This window comes from Fusarium redolens (assembly GCF_020744475.1).
Source record: "Fusarium redolens strain MPI-CAGE-AT-0023 chromosome Unknown BKA55scaffold_4, whole genome shotgun sequence".
Lineage (NCBI taxonomy): Eukaryota > Fungi > Ascomycota > Sordariomycetes > Hypocreales > Nectriaceae > Fusarium > Fusarium redolens.
The window spans coordinates 431,945-455,204 of record NW_025763667.1 but is presented as its reverse complement, the minus strand read 5'-3'; the positions used below and the strand labels follow the sequence as shown (position 1 = coordinate 455,204).

The window sequence follows — 23,260 nt, the reverse complement described above, 5'->3', positions numbered from 1 at the left end:
CACAAATTAGCTCCAACGGCTGAACAAGCACAGCCCATGGCATCTCCACTCTCCGCTTTCAGCTGTTTTCCCATCACAACTCTCCAATAAGACAAGTCTCACCCGTCTTACATCTACCAAAAGAGGACATTCCACGACAAATCTCACCTTTTATTGAACACTTTACGATCAGCTAGCCTGTTTGACAGAAGACGTGAGCGCCCTGGTAAAGTGAGAATGAGAATCTGTCGGGATATCTTATCCATGTGATCGACGCCGGCATGGGCTGCTTAGCGAAATCCTTCATGCAGGCATCTGCACCTCGAGCCAAATCTCGCGAAGCATGCTCAACTGGGAACACTCCTCTTCAAACCTACCCTCTCTTAACTCAAGCCTTATCACTCGTTAATAAATCCATTTTCATCTAGCAAACGAGCTAGAAACACTGTTCCTTCTAGTGAAACGCTTCGGTGAATATTTTAAGAGCAATAGCTTCAAGTGGCTTGTCGCACTGCCCAAGTTCAATTTCCACAAGCCACTTCGCCTTTAACGGCATTTGTCTTTTTTACTTTCCTGCCCGTATTCTGCAGGGGTTTATTAAAGTAGGGTGGTACCGTAGTGACCCTGTTTTCGTTTGTTGTCGATTAGACTAAACACCAAACAAGGCTCTGGACACTCACACTCACGAAACTGCCGACGATAACTCAACTCTTGACAACAAGATGTAAAAATAAGATGAACTGACATAATGGTATAATAACGACTGTAAATTGCCTTGAAATTCGGATAATTCTTTCAAAAGACCGGAAATCATGGCCTGTCCCGCTGCACTCTCTAGAGAGCCCAACGGCGCCAACAAGGCATCCCGAATGGGCCAGCTGAGGTGCGGCTGAAGTACGCTAACGAACGCCATCCGCAAGGGTCGTCGTCCCTCGAAATCTGCCTTGGGCTTCTCGTCTAAGCTGTAAGTGAACGGAGCTGGTCTTGCTTGCGCCAAGCTATAAGGCTGTTGTGTTTCCCCCCAGGAAAAAGGGTGCGCCATAAATCATTCTCCCAGCTTCCCGAGACGAACACTTTTCTTGGCTTTCCGTTATTATTTCTCGTGGCTTGACACTATCACTTATACTATTTATTAACAAGTTACTATGGAACAACAGCAAGAAAAGCCTGAGGGCAACCATGTTCTCCAAACACCACTCTGGATCATTATACTCCGTGGCTTCCAATTCCTCATCTCCCTCATCATCGTCGGTCTCTGCGGCCGTCTGATGCACGATGCCACCCTCGACGAAGAAGCTCTATCTCTCGCCATTGTAAAAACCCCCATCCTACCCCTCCATCTCAACACTAACATGTCTAGGCGATCATATCATGGATCGTCATCGCATACGTCGTCTTGACAGAGAAAATCCCCAGTCTTCAAAGCGCATACCACATCATCGCCGTTCTATGCCTCGATGGACTAATGATGGTTCTTTGGCTTGCAGCTTGGGCTGCTACTGCTGCGAGACGTGCTAAATACGTCGTTCCTGTTAATGCTTATGGCTGTGTTGATGATGGAAGTCTTACAGATAGTAAGACTTGCAATATTTTTAAGCGTGATGGGGAGAATGTTATTCTGTTCAAGTCTGGGCTGGCTATGCTTGCTGCCGTCGCAGGTCTCGGCGCTCTTGTTTGGTAAGTTGTCTCAGTTCTTGAGTCACAGACAATGTTGACTAACGCTACGCTTTCAGGATTCTCTTCATCGTCACTTTCGTCTGGACTCTTGTCATGTTCCTCCGTGGTCGCAGGGAAGGCCGCTTCGCCGTCAACCTCGCAGCATCCCCTTCACCCAACAACAACTACCAAATGGAGACCAAGGTCAACGAAGCCCAGCCCATGGTTCAGCCTGTTCAACCTCAGGGTGTCCCCCAACAGTACCAACAACAACCTACTCAAGGCCAATTCGTTCCTCAACAACAGCAGCAGCAGTATCCTCCTCAGGGCACTCCCTCTCCTTACCAACCTACCCAGAGCCCATACCAACAACAGGGTGCTTATCCTCCCCCTGCCGCACCCTACTCTCCCCAAGACCAGCAGTACCAGGGCCAGCAGAACTACGGACAGTATCCTCCCCAGCAGTATCAACAGCCTGCTCAACCTCAGGGAAGTGAGCTTGATGGTCAGACAAACTACTCTACACCTCCTCCAGCTTCAATGTCTCCTCCTCCCCAGCATTACGGAAGTGAGCTCGACAGTCAGACGAACTACACCCATCCTCCTGCTTCAATGTCGCCGCCCCCTCAGCCTCAGCCTTACCCTCCTCAAGCATATCCCCAGCAGTAAATGAAGTGAAGAGGAGGGTTTAATGATTGCACCTCTCGGCGCGTGGAGTTACGTTTCTGTTTTGCCAGTATTTTATATATCCAATAACAGTGGTGGCTTTTTGACACTTGTTTTATACCAATAGTCACAGTTAGAATACACGATGCAGCGATTGATGACAATTTATTGCAGTAGCACATATAAACTTCGTTCTCATAACGTCGATAACCGCAGTAGTTTCTCGTAACGCTCATAAGTGTAGCAGTTTAACACAAAGTATTTATAGCAATTCCTTTCAATAATCATATCGCTTGAAGGATAATGCTCTTCCCATGCCTCTTCCCATAAAACACTGCTCAGTGACAATCGCTCTCACAATCGCTCTCACAATCGCTCTCATCTGGAACCTATCCAATACTCGATGGAGGCGACGCCGGAGTACGATTCGCGGGGGAGACCTCGTTATCGCTTTGCCCGCCACTTTGTTCTGTAGAAGGCGGAGACGACGCCTGAATACAAGTCGTGGAGGAGGCCTCGTTATCGCCTTGTCCGCTACTTTGTTGTGTAGAATCTGTGGAAGGAGACCTCCTCATCCTTCTCAACTTTCGCTTCTTGGGTGGTGAATTAACAATCCTCTTCAAAATCAGAGCCCACTGATCCATCGGGACATCCTTACGATGAAGATGTCGATCGACGTCTTCGGCAATAAGCATGAGAAGAATGCGAAGAGATAAGTGGGCATCGTTTCCAGCCAAGTCAGGAGCTTCACATGGAACTCCAATTTCTCTGGCCACCTCGTCCTTGCTCATTGTTTGACTGGTGAGGAGGCGGAGGACTTCCTGTGCGGCCTGGGCAGTGTCGATGATATTGAGAGGCTGGAGATGTATGCCACGACTTTTCAAGAATGGGAGGGCTTTGTTTTCTCCGTGGGTGATGAGGAAGAAATTCGAGGCCTGGATGACATCCATGATATTCGTTTCGAACTCATCCATCGGAACATACCTCATTCTTCCAAAAATGAACTGACTCTCATACTCAGAAGGGTAGCCTTCATCCCCAACGACCCAATGATGAGACTGCACAACTCGAGCAGCCAGGTTGGCATCAGGCTCAGGCGGCTGGGTCAACACATCCCCAAGAGGCTCTGTATCAAGGATAGAGATACCAATTTGGAAGCTCTGCACCTCATCATCCTCCACTAGGATGTGATCGACGTCAATAGAAATGATCTGGAACGGTGGTTCCCCTGTGTCGTGCCATGTTCGGAGGTGTTCATGCTGCTTCCAAGACCAGCGCGATACACGTTGGGTCTCTATGGCGTATCCCATCACCCACTGAGGTACAAAGAGTTCTGGGCGCTTAAACCAGGGGTGATCAGACTTCCTAGTATACACCATTGTCGACCTTAGTTTGGAGCAGCGTGATGATCGTTCGCAGGCTGGGGGGGTCGGACCGAAGAGTATGAATCGGGATGGGTAGAAGGTAAAGAAGTTGGTATGAGTATTGAATAGACACTGCGAGAATAGATATACCAAGAAAAAAAAACTCTCTTTGGCTGTGAATGTGCGATGCTTTCGTGCGAAGACAAACCTTTGACTGAAAGAAACCCAATTCATGAAAGTTGTGCAGTCTGTCTGGAGGAGGTGCTCCTTCTTGAGGAGCTTGACCTTGACAACTTGCCCAGAAACTTCCCGATGCCAACTTCCTTCAAACATGAAATCACACATGGACACAAGAGATTTTGTGTAGGGGTATCAACGGGAGGACTGCCTGCCTTCGCAGTCAAAGGCACATACAGAGTTGAGGCGACTGTTTCTGGGTGAACACCGAACGCTCTAAAGTATCATGATGTTGGGATGAGACGAACAAGAGTTCGAGTTCCAATTACAAAGAAGTGTTCAGACGATGGAGTATGCCATGTGGAGGAAAGAAATATGCCTTCTCTTGACAATGCATAATAATCGCTGGGTCAGTCGTCACGCGAAGTTGTGCTAAAGTAAACTGCACGCGCATCGTTCTCATTATTGACATCCCATTAAAACACCGTGGATCTCAACATAAGATAAGATAAAATTGAACTCATCAACCTCTCGTTATACCGAATAGAAAATGGGGATGAAGGATAAGGTTGGCACACGTTGAGTCACGAAGCCCAATGTTTAAAAGCTAGACGGAACGTAAAAAACTAATTACATGGTGTACAACAGATCAAGAAAACTATACAATAAGCCTTGTATTTCAATAATGTGTGAGTTCTGTCTAATAGGAGATCGAATAAAGCTAATATTCCTAATATTAATCCTCTTTCTCACCACCAGCGCTTCCACCCTTGGTGTTTACGTCCGCCGGCGACGACTTGCCCACCTTTCCAACAATGACAGCCGAAGTATAGTAGCCATTGATTTCAGGCTCATTACCGTACTGCAAACTCATGTCAGTGCCTCTGTTTGCTGTGTTACAAGCTTGGATACTCACCGTGATAAAAGCAACAGCAAGTTCCTTGGAGACTTCCGAGTTAGGCGGGCCATTCAACCAAGTGACATCTTTCCGAGGATAAAACTTAGTCCTATCCGTTTCCCAGCCAGGTCCATATTGCGCTCCAACATCAGCAGCATCGAGTTGTTTATCGTGATGGCCATACCAGAAGGTAATGGCAGGTCTCGGAGCGGAACCGATAGCCAGCTTATCGTCTAAGATGTCTTGCTCGGCCTGAGTGACCTTGGGTTTTGGTAGATCTGGGTTGTACTGAATGCGCTCTTTCCTCCATTCAATCATCTCTGGTATTGACTCTTGCTGGTCAAGTCGGTACTCCTCGTCATCGACTAGTGCGGCGACTTCGGCTGTGCCTAGGATGCGTTTGAGGGCTTGGTAGACCACCATGTCGATGCCTTTGAGCATGTGGTGCAAGTTGTTGGTGGAAGATTTGGACGTGTGAGGATACGCGTGAGTGCAAGAGAATCCGACGAGACCTACAGTTTGCTGTCAGCAGCCTGTTGATGAGAAGAACGTCCAAAAGCGAGCTCACCATCTTTCATGAGATGCTTGTTCTCGAGTAGTTTCTCAAGCGCGGTGAAGAAATGAAGAGATTCCTGATCCAGAGCCCGAAGATGATCTGACATCGAAGCAGGGCCGTAATCAGTCCAAAAGAGATTGTAAGTCAATGTTACCCGATGACCTTCTGTGACTTGCAGAACTTCATGCTCACAATCGGAGAAGAAGGCCGCCCACTGAATGGTGTCGACGCTTTTCGGTGCCCAGTCAAAAATAATCTCACGACCACCGTGCCTTACTGCGAGTTGGCCACCTCATGTCTGTTAATTTCAACAATGGAAATGCTGCCGGACTGTGCATCATACCTTTGTGCTTGACAGGAAGACTCACGACGAGCGAGCCCATCTGGCGATCAGATCGTGGCGTATCAACATGGGGCTTGAACTTGCCAGAAGGCCCTGAATACACCTGGAGAATCTCAGTAAGAGCACACAATATCAGTCGCATTGAACTTGCATTGAGTTTGTAAAGCTCAGCCTTCACACCAAGACCTCTTGCATCAGTTACACTGGCTTGGGCCAGAACCTGATTGATGGTATCGATGATACCATGTTCGTAAGGATTGAAGTTGGTACAAAAGTCTTCAGTGTTCATTTTACCGGCTTTTCTGTACTCTTCATCTAGAACCTCTTGGCTGCCGACGCCGAAGGTTGCAGGTTGGCAATCAGCCAACATGGTGTTGAAGGCATCTTGGGCGACAGGATCATCATTGAGGGGCAATTTGAGAGTGCGACTATGTCCCTGTTCCTTATTATCCCATCGGATTGTAATAGAGTTACCACTTGCACTAGAGGAGTCGCCATCGTCGCCAACGCTACCTCCGATGGCAAAGATGTCCTTGCCAGCGCGCTTGTCTAGTGCGGAGGAGACGGCAGAGAGGAGACCCTCGAGGGGAGAAGAGTCCGAAGGGGGCTGAGAGGTAGGAGCGGGAGATTCCATGTTGATATTAGAATTTAAGCTGGGTTACGATTGAATGCGAAAACCTAATGCGATGAACTTGTGAAGGAAGTGGTGATGCCTGAGGAGCGGTGGATCGTCTTTTATACACCACTGATCAACTCATACCATGACATCCAAACAGCAAAATTGTCTACAAACCAGAGTTGGGAAACATATATAAGCATTGTTAAAATTCACGGTGATACCTACGCAAAGTCTCGATGTTTGTGCAACAACACTGATGATTTAACCAAGCCCTGAGACAGCACCAATAAGACAGCGATGCTGCCTAAGGATGCCTGGTAAGTTTCCAACACAATATCAGAAAAGAGGACCTGAATGGTCAAATCTTATCAAATGCAATTTATTGTGTCGCCTGAGGATGTGAGGGCGTTCACGGTGGCACTTTGTGCTTCATATTGGAGATATGGTGGTTGGCCGGCCATAGCGGTACCGACACAGCGAAGTATCGTCCCCGCCGATGAGCTCTGTGGTATTCAGGAAAAGACGACATCGCTCAATGATACAAACCACACAAACACTATGAAGTTGGTGATGTATTCTGTTGAAGCCGTGGACCATGGTGCAATTCATCTTCCCATAAATCCCCAAAGTGGAAGGCGGTCAAGTTCTGCCATTTCCTCATGGGCTCACCTCTTGACATCCCGCAAGCTTCTCGTCCGATATAGCTTCAATCGCCATCAACGATCCACCACGAACCCCCCGACGACACATCCACCTCTACCCATACTCCTCCGGGCATTCTATCTACGATAATTACGACTCCGAGCCCCGCGCGCTCGTCCCATGGCCGCAATGGCCGTCCAGAACCCCCCGGTGCCAGAGGAGAAGCTCGGAGTACCCTCTCGCAACCCTCTACCTCTCTCCGCATCACAAGAAGCACAAGTCCGAGATATCTTTTACCAAAAAGTTCGAAAAGAGTGCGCCGATGAGATCAAAGGCACGTCCCCCACCTCCACCACCAACATCACCACTTCAACCTCCACATCAGGCCATGAACACCACTAACAAAAACCCCAGCATTCGCCGCATGCGCCCTCGGCCGCACATTCACCGTCTCCTTCGCCTGCCGCGCCGAACACCGCTCCATGAACAGCTGCATGAAGCTGCACGCCACACAATCCGCGCACGACGAAGCACGCGAGGAATGGTTCGCCCTACGAATAGAGCGCCAGCGAGAACGCGAGCGAAAAGCCAGAGTCGCACAGGCCCAGGAGGAGTTTATGAGGGAGTGGTGGGGGTTACCCGAGCACGTGCGGTTGTCGAGACAGAAGGAGATGGAGAAGAGGGGGGAGAGGATACATGGACTTACGGCGAAGGATAGGCCGAGGGGGGAGGGACAATGATAATGAACTGTTGCATCTGTGGCGTTTTGGGATATTGAACATCTACGCTGGGGGATTGTACAGGGGATGGAATGTAAGAATAAAAGGTGATGTGAGGATAAGACAAGACAGTGTACCACTATGATCAGGATCAATGCCGAGACGGCATTCCGAAAGAGTCAGTTCAACTCGATAAGCATATGCAACGGCTGGAATCCAACAGGGCGAGAACCAACGCCCAGATTGTTTAAGAGCATGCATCCAATGCTTGTCAACTGATACCCAAACAGCCTCATGCCCAAGATCGTCATAAAGACTACTCAACCCAGCCACCAAACTGTGACAATTGCCGCCCGTTCTGCTTATCAAACATTCATCAGCATCTGTTTCTCCCTCAAGCACAGACAGAGCCTTCAGTGGTGGAATCGGCAGTTCATGTATGTAACAAAGGGTTACGTGCATCAAGCGGTGAACCTCGACGTTTCAAGGCTCACTCGACGGTCAAACGGGAACAAGAGCCCATGTTCGAGGCCCCTCTATTTCTCTCCTACTAAATCAACGTACAAGGATATCCTTCAACTCTCTCTGGTAGTCGTTCATAGGCTCAATTCTTCCTCAGCTCATTACCGACTTACACTCCCCGCACACAATCACACAAATCACCCGCCCAAAGACCAGTAAAAACACTCCCCGTCCAACCCAAATGATTCTCGTCTGTCCAATAACGCTGCAGTTTCCCCTCTTGAAAGGCGCGTCTCCAGGGCGCTTAGGTCCCTGCTGCAGTGTGACATCCCCGCTAATTGGCCCATCTAGATGATGCTATTTTTAACCGTGTTAGTCTCAAGATGCGAGCGCTTAAAAATGCGATGGATGAGAATATAATATCAACCAACATGCTTTCCATTCTGGGGAATCTCATGCTTGCTATTGTCTTTTTGTTTAAGTGGAAACATTTTACATGACAATTTGTTTTGATGATCATGAAGCGGTAGCAGCATAATTGACATTTCAACGTCTTGCTAGCTTAGACCCTTGCATTTGATACCCCTACTCTTCTGGGAAGAAGTATATACTGTTTGATACAGAAATGTCGACTCCAACCCCAGGAGGGTTCTCTCTATTCCCGAGTCCCAACTCATCAAAACCACCGCCTGTCTCACGGAATCAAACACCAAAACCTCGTCGTTCTGAATCTCGCGAGAGAAGAGCTCCAACACCCAGTGACAGACGAGCGCCCACACCCAGCGATCGACGGGCTGTGACACCACAGGCCATGTCTCCAGAACCAAGACCGGCATCGCCAAGAAATGGACGACAGACTCCCCAGAATAGAGCTCACACACCCATTGAATTCGAGCCGGTGCAGAATGAGCCCAAGCCCGTAAAGGTTCAACGACCTAGACCGACGGTTCAAATCCCTGGACGTTCCGATACTGGCTTTGCGCAGGGTAATACCCTTGTTAGAAGTAGCAGTGATCGATCACGAAGTTCAATCGCTAAACCACCCTTGGGCGGTGAAACTACTGCGCAGCCATTACGATCTATCTTTCCAGCTTATAACCCAGAGGTACCACTCGGTCAACAGAACTATGTTCCCACCGAGATCCAACCAACTCAAATGCCGAGAGCTGTTATAAGTCGTCAAACATACCACGAAACACCCGCCGGATCGACTTCTCGAAACCCCGTTCGGAGTCCGGTCATAAGTCCCATGAGCGTTCAATCAGCACAATCTTCATGGCCGCATCGAAATGTCCAACAACAAGAACCACCACTGATTCCAACGGTTAGTTCGAATGAACAGCTCAAGAACTATTGGAAGGTCGCAAATGGCTGGCAAGCTTCAGCGTCAGAGGGTCGAGTCTACTGTATGAAGCTAGCTCAAGAGAAAGATGCCCCCGTGTACAGCCTCTCATCAGCTTCACAACCATTCTACAATCTCCGTATAGACCCAACGTCTGCTTCAGCATACGTCACTCTCACAAGACATGATCCCAACAAACCATACAAAGCGCCCAAGCCCGAAGCTAGTTCTTCGGCAAGCAGTATCATCAGCGGCGTCGTCGGCCACAACAGCAATTCCTCCGGGACAAAAGTAACCGACACAAAACACTGGCAAGAAGCTCTCACCACCACCCTCGAAGAAGAATCCCGTCGCCATCCTCCAAATGATGGTCTCGTCGCTCTTCTCATGCCAACACCCGCTACAAAAATGGCCATCGAGCGCGCCCAAGACCCCCAATCCGTCATGCTAGCAGAGCGCGAATGCGCCCGTCTCGTCTGGGACGAAGACAGCTCCCACCACTTCCTCGTGCATCCATCCCTCGCAACACCATTCTGCGTAACGATCGAGCGCTCACCATCTTGGTCAAGGGTAGAATATACCCTCGAACACAACGAATCACCGCAACATCTCGCGAAACTAACCCGCGACGGCACAGGCGGTGGCTGGTTAGAAATCGACACAGGAATCGCTGCAAAGATAGAATCCTACTTCATCGTCGACGTCGCCGTAACAGCTCTCCTCCTCGTCGCATCAGCCGATGAGAAGAACACTCCCGCAATGGAAGTTTTCGAACCACCACCTCCTCTCATCCTCACAGCCCAGCAAGAAAAGCGCCTGAGCAAAATTGGCAAACGCGAGGAAAAGAAGAAGCGCAAGATGGAGTCGTTCGAGATTGACGTTGAGAGTCAAGATGAGAGTTTGGGTAAAAGCAAACCGCGAGAAAAGGAAGATAAACTTCCCTTCCTAATCCGAGTCATCGTCAAGATCGTAAAGGGCCTGTTTGCGTGCTTTATCTGGATATTGACGATAAGCTTCAAATGCGTTGGTTTCGCATTCAAGGGATGTTACAAGTGTGTAGGATCAAAGTATTAATGACGGACATTTTTAATTCGAGCGCGGCCAGTTCTTTTCTGTATCATAAACCCATGGCGTTTTGAAGGGTATCTATTAGCTAGCGAGCCGTAACGAACTGAACACGAAATGACGAGAAAAAAGCTCCATAATTCACATTGAATTTTGATGTGATGTTTATCGCTTCCGTGTCCGCACCATGATCTTCTTTCCTTTGCGTGTAGTTCCTCCCGACGTCGCCGTCTTTGCCATCTTTGCGCGCTGAATCTCCAATTCGCCCTCTGCATCTGCAAGAGCCTTGAGCTTCTTGCGCGCATTTTCGAGTTGGCGGCGAAGGCGGCGGAGGGCCTTTGCGCGCTCGAAGTCAGCGTCTTTCTTCTTATCATCGTCGAATCCTTCAAATGTCTTGTCGGCGTCATCTTCGTCCTCGAGATCCAGTATTGTCTCGTCGCGCTGCTCTTCGTCGTCCATGAATACAATCTTTCGGGGTGCTTTGGGTTTTGAGGGGGCGGTTGCAAAGTCGAATTCGGAATCGCTTCCCTCGTCTTCATCGTCCTCATCTTCGTCAAGCTTGTCGAAACCTCGTGTGAGAACAACCTGCTCTTCCAGTCTCGCGACCTCTTTCGCAACAACCTGTCGCATCGTTCGAATGTATCCAATATCCTGAGTCTTCAAAAGCCGCACGGTCTCAACGTCCATCGCCTTATTTCCTCGATCACCCTCAACCGTTCCACTCCATCGCTTGCCATCCTGGATCTTCGACCCCGGTCCCTTTCGGGACATCATACCAAAGTAAAACTCATCCTCATTTCGCTCGGCCGCCTTTTCCTTGAGATTCTTGAGCTGCGCCTTCTTCTTGTTGAAGTCCTTGGCTCGAAGCGAGTAATCCTGCAATTGTCAAAAGCTACTCCGGTGGGGGTATTGGGAGGTCAACAAACCTTGTGCTTCTCGAGAAGACCGAGTCTTCGACGTTCCAAAGGCTGCGCACGCTCTCTGTGAGGGCGTCGCGCGACGGCATTTCGCATAGAAGACATTTTGGCGTATTGTGTTGTGTATACGACGAAATGCAAAAGAATTAATCGTTGGCGCTTGTCAGAGCTGGAAAAGTGGCAGAATTTTTGAGATTTTTGGCGGTGAGGCAAAGCCATAAAATGTGGCTTAACACTCGGCAGCACCGCCACACCTGATGTTCAGTTAACCTTAACATCGTCGGAAGCTAGATTCACATCCGGTAAAATAGCTCCAAACTGAAAAACGTTTGGTCTAATCTTGGCGATGCAATACCAAGCTTTTTTCATCCTAATTATCCGTAGCATCATGAACTGTTCCTTGGCTGGAGGCTAATCAGGGGGTTTCAGCCCGTCAGCAGCTTTGACTTTGGCAGAAAACAGCTAATGCACCCCTGAAAAACGCCCTTTTCTCAGTGAGTGATACGAGAGCAGGCCGTGCATATCCCTTCCTCCACCTGATATGTCATACCTGCACTAACAGAGTAAAAGTGACTGCACATCTCGCGTCTGCGGATTATGTTTATTCTTAGAACCTAAGCTTGCGTGTCGGAGGGTCAGCATGTGGGGGAACGAGTGTTTTATTCCTTGTCTCGAATCCTTGTTCTCGATCCCTTTAGTTGTTATAAGATCTTACTTGACCCCAATGTTCTTTACCTGTTCATCTTTCTTACGGTCGGCATTGAGTTCAGGTAGTATTCTCAACGCTCTCTGCTGTCCCAATGGTGACCTGAATTGACACAGTATCATTCCTTATTCTTTCTTATTCTGTATTTTGTTGATTGTTATTCTTCATTAAAAATGGGCGTAGGTTTGCCATTCACCCCGTCCAGGGCCTTATTATCACTCTTGGTCGCATTCTTCGTATTCTACTGCCTTTTCAGCGAAATATCAGGCCCCAGCATTCAATTCATCCCCAGCAGCTATGACTGGAGCAAACACACTCTCCGGTATCCATCGACCATCAGCAGCATGGCCAAACCCCCACGAGGATCACCAGTCAATTTACCACGTATCCAACACGACTTCTCCAATCCGGAATTGAGGAAACGTGAGCTTGCGACCGCAGATCAAAGACGAAAAGACATTGAGCAAGCTTTCAAAAAGACTTGGAAGTCTTATGAGAAGTATGCTTGGGGAAGTGATGAGTTGAAGCCATTGAGTTTGAAGGGTCGTGATACTTTTGGTGGGTGGGCTGCGACCATTTGTGATAACCTCGACACTTTGTGGATCATGGGCATGAAGCGAGAGTTTTACAGAGCTGTTGACTTTGTGACTCGCATGGATTGGGATATTCCGACAGCCGATGGATTCAATGTTTTCGAGACCACCATTCGACATCTTGGTGGTTTACTCTCAGCATACGAGCTCAGCGGAGAGAGCGCCTTGCTGGCCAAGGCAATTGAGCTGGGAGATCTATTATACGGCACTTTCGACAATTCCGAACATATGCCACCGCATACGATAAAGTTCAAGACCCTTAAGGAAGGATTGGGTCATCCAGAACCACGACAGAGCGCTGCCAGTTTAGGTAGTATGAGCATGGAGTTCACCCGTTTGTCGCAACAGACTGGCAACCCCAAGTACTACGACGCCATCGATCACATCACCAAAGCATTTGAGCGAACACAAAACGAAACCGCCATTCCAGGACTATGGCCTCTTCAGATCAACGCCGAGGACGGGTTCAAGGTTACCGACGATACTTTTGGCATGGGCGCTAATGGCGACTCGCTGTATGAGTATCTCATCAAGGAATACGTCCTCTTGCAGGGCCTTGAGCCAAAGTACGGCAAGATGTACCTCACCGCCGCCGACGCTGGAATTAAGCACTTGATGTTTCGACCGATGCTGCCAGATCAAGATGACGTTCTCATGCTTGGAGAAGCATCGTTCCCTCCTCGAGTCAAAGAATCGCGGTTGAGTACGGGCGTCGAGCATTTGACCTGCTTCGCGGGAGGCATGTACGCCCTTGGCGGCAAAGCTCTTGGGCGAGATGACCACGTCGTTATTGGCGAGAAACTCGCCCGTGGTTGCGCAAAAGCCTACGCCGCATATCCCAGTGGTCTCATGCCAGAAATCGTCCAAGTTGAACGTTGCCCAACACTCGAGCCTTGCGCCTTCGAACCAAAGTACAACAAAGAGCCTCTCGGTTTCCGCGCAAGAGAGGCATCATACCTACTTCGACCAGAGACCATTGAGAGTATCTTTTATCTCTACCGTATCACTGGCAAAGAAGACCTCCGGGACATTGCGTGGAACATGTGGACTGCGATTAGCGCTGCTGCTGAAACGGATGACGCGTTTGCGGCGGTGGAGGATGTTGGTGCTGAAGAGATGAAGCATAAAGATTACATGGAGAGTTTCTGGATGGCGGAGACGTTGAAGTATTTTTATCTGATCTTTGAGGATGAGGAGGTTATTAGTCTGGATGAGTGGGTGTTTAACACCGAGGCTCATCCATTGAGACGCATGTCGAACTAAGAAGGCATTGAGATGACATATAAAACAGCCAGCAATAATATTACATCTAGGCCCAAGTGCCCGACAATTCTCTATCGACATCCCAGATAAGCAAGTTGTAAATAAAATTTTGTGAATTGGTTCAAATAACAATTGATGGAGCCATCTTCGACCAGCCTTTGCATCACGAACACCTGCTCGGACTAGACTTTTATGAGTGAGCATCAGACCTTTATTTCTCAAGGTCGATGCCTCAACACAATTGTGTTGTGGCGCTCAAGTTGGCCATTGGGTATCATAATTTGGGGGTTTCAGCTGAGTTGCTAGGCCGAGTCCCCGTTGGTTGTGTTGTCGCACGCACGGATGACCAAGGCTCGACCCGTCTTGACTCAGCCAGCCAATTTTGAAGAACAACTGACGAATTCCCTTCAGATACTATAAGCGGGCCATCTAGAGAGCACCCAATTGGCTGCATTTGCTTACCGTTATGGTGAGTTTGAAGTTGAGAAGTCATCTTCACGGATTGGGCCGTTTCTTGAGGCATCGTTGAACGTACGTGGGGATTACTTCCGAATGACAATGTATGGTTCGATGAGTTTCTTACATTGGGAAACAATCTCAGGTCCTGTGCTGTACGTGGGATATTTTATATGGGCTTCAAGAAACTCAATTGACTAAAAGATCGATCGTATGCTGCTCAGTCGCCCTCGCCATCCTCAACACTCATGAGCAGCTCACGAGCAGAACTGGAGCAACTCATGAGAAACCCTGCTAAAATGTTAATTGCGCTCACAAAAGCCTGTCGTGGTTGTTACTACTCATTGTGCTCGCGAGCCGCTCGTTTCGCCCCCCCTTAGTTTACCAGCTGCTCACAAACCAACAACGAGCAAGTTCAGAAAACCCATGAGCAACTCCTCCTGCTCATATACTTTATTGCGCGACCGAGTAAACATCAAGCCCAGTGACACCTTGTCATGCTCGCGAACTGCTCGTTCTGCTCTTGGATAGCTGGTGAGCAGAACGAGCAGCTCGTGAGCAACTGACGTGGCTCATAATTGCTTTTGAGCAGTGCAGTGAGCAAGCCTCCTCTGCTCAATATGGTTAGAATCGACACTTGCCAAGGCAATCTAGCCCGCCGATCTCCCATATTGAGCATAGCAAGCCATCCGGGCCGTGCTCCCCGTCCCAGAGAGCCGCATGGTCCCAGAGGCCTGGAGAGAGGAGCACCGGGCCTCACATAAATTCAGAGGGTCGGGCGAACCATTTCACCTTTCTTCTTCAAGTCAGTTGCCTTTTGCATTTTCTCCAGCTTGGCCCAATAACTCACCAGTTCTCACCAAGAGAAGCCAAGTACAGATGCCTTATCTCGATCAGTACAGCCACTTATATTCGTACGCTGGCGGCAGCACGCGCACAGGCGTCGGGGGCTTAAGAGCAGCTGAACACCTCGGAAGAGCCCTCGCAGAAGTGGACGGTCTTTTTGCTGGCTTCACCCACCTCGATGAAACAGAACCTGAATCGAGGCCCAGTCGTTCAAGTCATCGTCCAGACGATCTTGCACTTGAGTTGGACTCATTGTGCAATACAGCCCCGGCCAACAGTACCCCAAACTCACAGCCTGATTTCACCGATCCCAGCATTCAGGCTCGGGAAAATGCCTGGGCCTCCATCCGAACAGTTCGCGAGGGAATGCAAATCCTCTGGGAACATTTCGTTGATGTTTCTCAAGATGTCAACATTCCCGCTATCAACAACATCCGTGCCGAATACCACGATGCCAAAGGACTTCGTCAAGCTGGAGTCTTTGCTTTCCGCAACACGTTGACGGGACCAGCGCCCAATGACCTTGTCAAAATATTCGCCTTCTGCAGCCTGTCGTATGTAGTCTCCCGACTTCTTTACTCAAGAGGGCGGCTGGCAGAAGGCGACATCCTCGCCGGCATCCGCCTGTGGCTTAATGCCCTTGAGGATGAAGAAGAGCGAAAGGCCTTCGAGGTCCTCGCAAGACGACTTTGGCCTGAAGCCCGAAACCATCTCCACTTCATGGACTTGAACATGGGAGAACAGTCGCAGAAACTAGCAGCTTCTCTACGACGAGGCGAAACGCCATTCTCAGTACCGTCACCTCAGACATACCCAGTATTACCACTTGCCAATCTTGGGCCTCAGACATCGTCGGTGTACGAACAACCGGCACCGGCTTATTCCTACGAGTTGGGAAACTCCCATGACTTGGCCATTGCACCAGATCTTGGGACCATAGATCATTCACTCTTGAACATCCTCGCGACGAACATTTCGCCAGCCCACGTGCTAAACCTGACGGATCGGACATATGAGGAGTTCAATTTCTCACTTGCACTCTCTGGAACGCATGCTCAAGTTCCTGAACCAGAGACAAGTCTCTGGCAGGGGTTTGACCCAGGCCCAGTACAACCCCTCGACCTCGACATCAATGTAATGGGAGGCATTACGCCTTGGAGCGCGATGCCGCAGTCCAACGCTGGCAGCCCAATCGCCAGTAACTCGAGCCACGACTCGCACAATCAGTCGTTATCGAGTACACCGACATCTGATGATCTTCTAGCGTCCCTTCAGGGGACTACTGTGTTCACAGCTGTGTTGAAATACATACGAGAACACGGAGCCTTCTGGTTCAAACTTGCTGGCTGCGGACTGGTATCGAAAGACCTCCGGTCATGTCTTGCCTGGAGTCAAGAGAGATCAAGAAAGAAGAAACAGATAGAAGCTTGCTATATGCAGCCTTTATCGTCAGAGAAGTATACAAAAGATCTGCCTACTCGCGGAATAGTCTCCGTTGTGGAAGCATTCTTCGATCAAGGTCTGTTGCAAAGCATCGAGGACATCAAAAGCTACATGGAGCGTGTTGCAAATGTAAGTCCATTCTTGCTGCAATTGAGATCTCTGTTTATTGAACTAATCCGTCCACTATAGCTGCTATTCAGCGACCGAGTCGCCTGCCAGGAATTTCGTGACTGGGTTCACGGCGTTCAAGAAAGTCCACAGCCTTCGACATCAACTCCAAAGCCAACTACTAAGTTGTAGGTCTCCCGAATATCATTTTGCCCTTTAATCGCAGTATATGCTGACTTCGGACCAGAAAACGTCTATCTTGCCCTAAATGCGAATACACCAGCGATCGAACGTTTAACATGGAGAGACATCAAGCGAATATGCATAAACGGAATGAAGAGCATAACAAGAAGAAGAGCAGGAAATCTTGAAGATATTTTATGTTATGACCTTATGGTTAGAAGCGCGAGAGGAGAAAGAAGCGGTAGAATTGTCAGTTTCTTGAAAGGTAACCCCGAGATTGTGCAACAACGACTGCGGATCGTTGCACATTGAAGGCCTCAGGTTTCCTAATGACGAGATCAATGAGTCTTGAAGATTATTAGTTTTTAGAATATTACTTATTATATTACAATAAAGAGCGTTATTACGAGTCAATTTATTCGCCTGAGTAAACGAAGCGCAAAACCGTCTTCCCCGTTCGAACTATTATCTCGTTGTGTCACCCCAACGTTTCAATTGCTCTAGAACTTCGAATTGTACAGCCTTTAAAGGGTCGCCAATCTGCGGCATCTACAGCGCCCGTTGAGCCTGTTTGCGTCACTGAACCATTCAGCAATGACTTGGCAATGTGGGGAGCATTTTCCAGAAGAAAAAAAAAAGAAAAAAAAGAAAAAGAAAAAAAACCACCCAACTACCTACAGTAGTATCCACTCTAGCCATGCCTACAGGGACGGGCGGAGTGGGCGGCGGAGGCAAATCTTGGACCAGGGCGAGTAAATTCGAAACGCTTGGTTTGTTTGTTTGATCAGCTACTATGAATCAGCCAGGAGTCTTATTTAGCATCGAGTCTTATCTCATATATGAGGCGATGCTGGAAACTAGACTGTGCCTTAACAGCATGTAGTTACGGCTAGGCAAAATTATAGGGAATAATACGGCATTTAATTCATTCTATCATCCTAACTCGCCTCGTATTTACAGACCCTACAGAGGAACCGTTCCCTCAATTCAAACATGAGGCTCTGTAGGAGGCGGCTGTGTAGGATGCGGCTCAAAATCTCAAGTCTGTAAGATATACTTGATCTCTTAACCAATTACAATGGGGAAAACCTGAAGCCTGAACATAACTTACACACGTGTAAGTAAGGCCTTCCACAATCGTTAACGGATGAGCCTCAATGAGTATGTCCACAAGGATCTCACTGCAGAAGTATGCTATGAGAAGAGCAACGAGACGGAGTGATAATAGAAAGAAACACATATATATACTTAGACACTGTTGTTTTGTGTTTTCAAATCACTTTTGTTTTTTCCTGAGGGTTCTCTTAAGTGCCTATTACCTACTATTACCACGCATATGCAAGACATGCACCCTCACTCCAGTTCACCCGCTAGCGGCCATCTTAATGCCTCAACGTTATTAGTGGATCCTAGCTTGACAATGTTGAATGGGACGGAGCCCAGGCATCTTCACAATGTTAATATACAACTATGGGAGTTATCATATCAATCAGCTACTGCTGTCCAAATTGGTCAGGCCTCGCTGACCATTCCCATTTCTCACTTATGCTCCCCATCTCAACCTATCGCTTCGCCAAAGTCATTCGCCCAGCAGACTACCAGTATTACTGAAACGCTAAATGAACACACCAACCTGTATGACTTTGCCTCAGTATCAGAGGCTGAAGCCACTGTCTCTCAGCTCTTAAGACTCCCAAGGCAAGAGTTCTCGGGCGATCGCGTCAACAGCCCAAGGTATGTCATTGGAGCTCTACCTCGAGGCCAGTTTCTAATATTGGACTGACAGGGGCTTCTTATGCCCTAACTGCCGCTCCTACACCAGCAATCGTTCCTACAATGTGAAACGGCACCAAAAAGCATGCCGAAAGAAAGAAAGAAAAAAACTAAAGTGGCGCCGCAAAGGAGAAAGAAAGAAGAAAGATCACAGATGCTTAAATTGACATTGTGGTGGAAGGACAGCGAGTGGTTGAAGCCTGAACTATTGACTTGGGGACAAGCAGGAAGGAAATGTGAAAATAAAGGGTAAAGCACAAGACGAAAAGACGATTGTCGGATGACTAAATATGGATTGTAACATAGTTGTAAACCAAATGGAGTTCGACTGGTTACGGTGGGAGAGCCGGCAATGCTTAAGTATAATATAGATAAGAGGCAGGTACTCAATGAATGACATTATATTGAGACCTCGACCTGTAAACACTAATTTTAAGACCTTAAAAGATGTTCTACTGTAGTTTTAAAGTAAAGAAGATTCTCTTTCAACGTGCAAGATAAAAAAGTACTTTTTCTAAGCGGTTCATGGCATCTTTAACTCTCACCCAGTTACGACGAGAGTCTCACCGGGACTTTGAAGCAAGACAGCTACTTCCTCAATTGCCATACCTCCCCCCATTAGTGAGTTGTTAGTCCCAGCTGAGCCGTCGGCACTGTGTCTACGGGTCTCTTCGGTCGCTGAGGGTTGGTGCTGTCGGGTTTCAGTCTTGGTTTGGCGATGACCCGCCGAGACGACCCCGCCGAGACGACCATGGATCAGTTTGAGGACGCTGGCTTGACTTGGTCGGCCAGCTAATCTTCCACGACAAGACAGCTTGCTGAGAGTTCTGTAACTGGAATCGAGGCTCTTGCGAGAGCGAGAACGAGTACTTCGATGAATCTGAGCCACGCAACCAGTGGTGTACTGCTGGTTCTAGAAAAATGCAGCAGGACACGACTGCACATGCACAGGACGTGGAAACACAACACCACAAGACATTGCACACTCTTCCATGAGAAAGGAGGCAACTAACAAGTAAAGAAGATAACAAGGTCCCGGGATTGTAGAATTATGGAGATAGCGTCGTGATACTAAGGGAGTAATAGACACTGGATGGAGTAGAATTAGGGAGACCAAATGTCTACAGGAGCGGGCGAACAGCGGCCCAAGAAATCAGAGTAACGAGTATGAATACGTAGCTTGAGGGATTGAAGGTTAGAAGATACGAAAGTGGAAGAGGCGGTTGGGAATGAACCGAGAAAGCTGGTATATAAAAAGTCGAGATCAACTACGGAGCCTTGTTGGGGTCCAGCATCCAAGCTCTGTCAATCTGCGCTTCTGTCGATTGATCCAAACAACATAACCAGTTGTCAATGTGAAATTTTCCCTAATGGTGGAGCAATGACCTTCGCCCCCAACAAATCTTGTTGTGGCCTTTGCAGCAGGTTTTCTTCGTCACAGCTTGGGGGGTTCAGCCGCTCGAGTTCTTGTTGGTTGTGTCTGCACATGCACAGGCGACCAAGGCTCCGCTTGTTTTGACTGGTTCAACCAGTTCTGCATGGCTGGAGAAACCCCTTGGCAACTGTAAGTAAAGTACGCCTGACCTGCCGTAGGTGCTTACCGTCGCGCTGGTATTGAGGTTGCTTTGAACCGATCTTCTCAGCTTGAGTCGTTTCTTGAGGCATCGTGACAAACGATGGGTCGGTTCACTTCTGGGTGACGATATTTCGCTTGGGGATGAGCTTCTGCTTTCGGGTTTCTGAATTGGCAATAGAGCTTCATTCTGTGGATGTTTATGGGCTACTTATATGAGCTTCAACGAGTTGCTCATTTCTACGACATCAATTACATGGCCTTCAATCCAACACATCACCAAGCTCCCTCATGCTCGCGAGCAAACTTGAAACAAATTTTGAGCATGCGAAGAGTAAAGAGTAATTATGCCTGTCCATGTACGTTCTGTCGCCGGCGGACGACTAGGACTGACTCATGGCTTGCTCCCTATTATCGCGAGTTGCTCATTTACCGTGCTCAAGAACTATGCTTAAGAGCTAACTAGGTACAGGGCAAAAGAACTGCCAGGTCATGAGCAATGGCGTGTCTTCTAGATGCAACTGAGCAATGCACCGAGTAAGCCAATTGCTCAAAGCCGGCGCTTAGCAAGGCATTCTGGCCCATAGCTGAGCGCAGATCCCCGGTGCTGGGCGTTTACGCTGCTCACCGAACAAAGAACCAAGGGCCTGGGGGCTGTAAAATGGGAATGGGTTCTTACATAAGGTGAAACATCGCAACACTCTTCTCACTCTATTGCCTCTTGCACTTTCACCTGCGTGGCTCAATGCTTCACCAATCACAGAAGTGAACAGCAACTTAGCAAGCTCATTACAACTCAATGTACGGAGCCTGAGTCAGGGGGGCTGAAAACCTCACTGTCATTCAAGACACTTCTCACTCTCGGGTGAACTCGTCGAGGGTTACAGCCCCCGACAACCACGCATCAGCCGCACAGCCTGATTTCCCTCGCCCCAGAAATCAGGCTCGGGAGAAGGACTGGGCGTTTACCCGAAGAGATACTCTGTGAACATTTCTCTAATATTCTCCAAGATTCTCCCGTGACTGCGATCAGCAATATCCACGTAAGATAGAATGGTGCAAAAGAGCAGGAGTTTGCTCTCTGCATCATGCCTCACCTGGCGACCAATGAACGAACCAAGATACGGTAGATGAGCAACTTCCCAACGATATCTCATTACCATGCAACGACAAACCGTGTGATCATTTTTCGGGCTCCAGTGTTCAAGCCTGGGGGGCTCTTTTGTCGCTGAACATGCTTGCACCGGGCATTTCAAAACGGGCATTTCAACGACCTGCGTTCATGAACCCAACGATCAGACACATAAGGGGATGGATTCCTCTTTCGCACTGTCTGCGCCGCCAACTCCCAATCGATAATCGCACCAAGCTCGCTAGAAGCGATTCTACTGCAACCTCAGCATGAACATCACCCCCTAAAGGGCAATGCAGCAGTCCAGCGACAACAAGCCATCTTCCATCGACCTCAGTCACTTGCCAGATTCCCGACCGTTATCGAGTACACCTACAGGTGCGGATATCAAAATGCTTCGACAAGACGTTGATTGTCTACGGGCGTACTAGAGTCTATAAGCAAAGGCGCCGTCTTGTAGGTTAAAACCTACAGGCTGCGGACTGGCGCCGAAAGACGTTGGGATCTGTCTTGCTTGGTGTGAGAGTATGGAACGACTACTCAGCTTCGCGTATACCAAGAATATTTTGGTACGTCTACAATTAATCTTCTCTCTTGGAATATTCTTAGTGGCGAATGCATTCTTGGAGCCGTTTCTGTTGCAAAGCATCGAAGCCATCAACAGCTACATGAACCTGGAAGGCCCTTGTTGTTGGTACCAACAGGGTCTATTACAGCAGTTGTAAGCGATCAGGTACTAAGTGCGTCAGGAGTCCGTTCACCAGCTTCATCGTCAATTATTGCTACTGCTGCTACTAAGATGTTCTAGTGGGCGTCCTCGCTTGAACCAGCATAGAGCGAACAACATAGAGAGTTACCTTACAAATCTGCACAAAAGGAACGACGAGAACAACAAGAAGAATGCTAGGTGGTCACTATGATGCGTATTTAGTAAAGCTGCTTGGATCGAGGCATGAGAGAAGATATAAGCTTCACAGTCGTTAGTCTTAAGATTGTGCAGACGTCGACTGAAGACTGCAGCGGATTGTAGGGGCAGCTGCTGGACTTTCCGTCCGACTTTTTAGAATAATAAGATTTAGAGGTTGCGAGGAACATCGGCGTTCAGACAGTTGGTCTCACAATAAAAGTATTTACGTCCAGTCAAGTATCTGGCCATGCAAACACTACATCACCTCTTTTGTGCCACCTCTGCTATACTTGCGGCAATCTGAACCATTACGAGCAGGACTTCGTAGAGAGCCTCAATTCGAAGAGACATCGATGTACGCTGAGTCTATTGGGGCATCAATATTTGGCAAAATAAGCCAAGATAGGATCCGATTCTCTTAATTAGCATGTCATGAGATGTTATGTATATTCAACTCCCCTCCAGGGGAAGCAAGACCCAGCTCAGAAGCAAACTTAAGATGTTCACGTTGAATTAGCTTAGGTAGCGGCACTACGGCTATACGGACGGCGCCATCCAGCGAGTGCAAGGCTTATATGTAGGTACTGTAGGGATTCCCACATGCTGGGGCTAGCTAGGTCGGAAACTGTACAGAGTGCGCAATCGATCGGTTCAAGATGTAAGACATGGAAAACCGCATAAAACCCAGTCTTACACGCTTACACATCCTTGCACGTCCCTGCAGGTCCATAAGGCGTCCACCCTGTTCACCTCATGAGACAGGGCAATATTATGGCAGAGAGCAACGGCAGCACTTGGAAGCGAAAATAAATACAGACGTTTGGCCACAATTATCTTGAGTTCCCCGATAAGTTTTCCTTTTCCTAAGAGGT

General features: G+C 48.5%; 10 protein-coding genes across 10 annotated transcripts; 6 read left to right on the top strand and 4 right to left on the bottom strand.

Annotated features, from left to right (window-relative positions):
• Positions 1-992: 992 nt before the first annotated feature.
• On the top strand, positions 993-2,594 carry BKA55DRAFT_559770 (uncharacterized protein). Its single transcript, XM_046192014.1, has 3 exons — positions 993-1,292; positions 1,340-1,656; positions 1,713-2,594. The coding sequence occupies exons 1-3, from the start codon at positions 1,125-1,127 to the stop codon at positions 2,302-2,304; spliced, it is 1,077 nt and encodes a 358-aa protein (XP_046052668.1). The 5' UTR covers positions 993-1,124; the 3' UTR covers positions 2,305-2,594.
• A 96-nt stretch (positions 2,595-2,690) lies between these two features.
• On the bottom strand, positions 2,691-3,680 carry BKA55DRAFT_504937 (uncharacterized protein; the record flags this gene model as incomplete). Its single annotated transcript, XM_046187145.1, has 1 exon — positions 2,691-3,680. The coding sequence occupies one exon, from the start codon at positions 3,678-3,680 to the stop codon at positions 2,691-2,693; it is 990 nt and encodes a 329-aa protein (XP_046052667.1).
• An 898-nt stretch (positions 3,681-4,578) lies between these two features.
• BKA55DRAFT_504677 (uncharacterized protein) lies at positions 4,579-6,273 on the bottom strand (the record flags this gene model as incomplete). Its single annotated transcript, XM_046187114.1, has 4 exons — positions 4,579-4,704; positions 4,759-5,252; positions 5,309-5,587; positions 5,640-6,273. The coding sequence occupies 4 exons, from the start codon at positions 6,271-6,273 to the stop codon at positions 4,579-4,581; spliced, it is 1,533 nt and encodes a 510-aa protein (XP_046052666.1).
• Positions 6,274-6,832: 559 nt separating this feature from the next.
• BKA55DRAFT_559763 (cytochrome c oxidase biogenesis protein Cmc1 like-domain-containing protein) lies at positions 6,833-8,104 on the top strand. The gene is made up of 2 exons (XM_046192013.1): positions 6,833-7,234; positions 7,315-8,104. The coding sequence occupies exons 1-2, from the start codon at positions 7,081-7,083 to the stop codon at positions 7,638-7,640; spliced, it is 480 nt and encodes a 159-aa protein (XP_046052665.1). The 5' UTR covers positions 6,833-7,080; the 3' UTR covers positions 7,641-8,104.
• Positions 8,105-8,706: 602 nt separating this feature from the next.
• On the top strand, positions 8,707-10,497 carry BKA55DRAFT_591063 (uncharacterized protein; the record flags this gene model as incomplete). The annotated part of the gene is made up of 1 exon (XM_046195183.1): positions 8,707-10,497. The coding sequence occupies one exon, from the start codon at positions 8,707-8,709 to the stop codon at positions 10,495-10,497; it is 1,791 nt and encodes a 596-aa protein (XP_046052664.1).
• A 156-nt stretch (positions 10,498-10,653) lies between these two features.
• Positions 10,654-11,510, bottom strand: BKA55DRAFT_686367 (small-subunit processome; the record flags this gene model as incomplete). The annotated part of the gene is made up of 2 exons (XM_046198930.1): positions 10,654-11,364; positions 11,415-11,510. 2 exons carry the CDS (start codon positions 11,508-11,510, stop codon positions 10,654-10,656), a joined length of 807 nt encoding a protein of 268 aa, XP_046052663.1.
• Positions 11,511-12,284: 774 nt separating this feature from the next.
• On the top strand, positions 12,285-13,967 carry BKA55DRAFT_504996 (glycoside hydrolase; the record flags this gene model as incomplete). The annotated part of the gene is made up of 1 exon (XM_046187154.1): positions 12,285-13,967. One exon carries the CDS (start codon positions 12,285-12,287, stop codon positions 13,965-13,967), a length of 1,683 nt encoding a protein of 560 aa, XP_046052662.1.
• A 1,265-nt stretch (positions 13,968-15,232) lies between these two features.
• Positions 15,233-17,422, top strand: BKA55DRAFT_559757 (uncharacterized protein). The gene is made up of 3 exons (XM_046192012.1): positions 15,233-16,841; positions 16,902-17,008; positions 17,068-17,422. The coding sequence occupies exons 1-3, from the start codon at positions 15,303-15,305 to the stop codon at positions 17,189-17,191; spliced, it is 1,770 nt and encodes a 589-aa protein (XP_046052661.1). The 5' UTR covers positions 15,233-15,302; the 3' UTR covers positions 17,192-17,422.
• Positions 17,423-18,221: 799 nt separating this feature from the next.
• BKA55DRAFT_559755 (uncharacterized protein) lies at positions 18,222-19,185 on the top strand. The gene has a single exon (XM_046192011.1). The coding sequence runs from the start codon at positions 18,340-18,342 to the stop codon at positions 18,784-18,786; it is 447 nt and encodes a 148-aa protein (XP_046052660.1). The 5' UTR covers positions 18,222-18,339; the 3' UTR covers positions 18,787-19,185.
• A 1,026-nt stretch (positions 19,186-20,211) lies between these two features.
• BKA55DRAFT_686364 (uncharacterized protein) lies at positions 20,212-20,441 on the bottom strand (the record flags this gene model as incomplete). The annotated part of the gene is made up of 2 exons (XM_046198929.1): positions 20,212-20,330; positions 20,378-20,441. 2 exons carry the CDS (start codon positions 20,439-20,441, stop codon positions 20,212-20,214), a joined length of 183 nt encoding a protein of 60 aa, XP_046052659.1.
• Between the last annotated feature and the right edge of the window lie 2,819 nt (positions 20,442-23,260).

Coding starts and splice junctions, on each gene's coding strand:
- BKA55DRAFT_559770 (XM_046192014.1), top strand. CDS start 1,125: ATGGAACAACAGCAAGAAAAGCCTGAGGGCAACCATGTTCTCCAAACA. Junction 1,293..1,339: donor AAGCTCTATCTCTCGCCATT/GTAAAAACCCCC, acceptor TAACATGTCTAG/GCGATCATATCATGGATCGT. Junction 1,657..1,712: donor GGTCTCGGCGCTCTTGTTTG/GTAAGTTGTCTC, acceptor CTACGCTTTCAG/GATTCTCTTCATCGTCACTT.
- BKA55DRAFT_559763 (XM_046192013.1), top strand. CDS start 7,081: ATGGCCGCAATGGCCGTCCAGAACCCCCCGGTGCCAGAGGAGAAGCTC. Junction 7,235..7,314: donor GTGCGCCGATGAGATCAAAG/GCACGTCCCCCA, acceptor CAAAAACCCCAG/CATTCGCCGCATGCGCCCTC.
- BKA55DRAFT_559757 (XM_046192012.1), top strand. CDS start 15,303: ATGCCTTATCTCGATCAGTACAGCCACTTATATTCGTACGCTGGCGGC. Junction 16,842..16,901: donor ACATGGAGCGTGTTGCAAAT/GTAAGTCCATTC, acceptor CGTCCACTATAG/CTGCTATTCAGCGACCGAGT. Junction 17,009..17,067: donor CCAAAGCCAACTACTAAGTT/GTAGGTCTCCCG, acceptor ACTTCGGACCAG/AAAACGTCTATCTTGCCCTA.
- BKA55DRAFT_559755 (XM_046192011.1), top strand. CDS start 18,340: ATGCAAGACATGCACCCTCACTCCAGTTCACCCGCTAGCGGCCATCTT.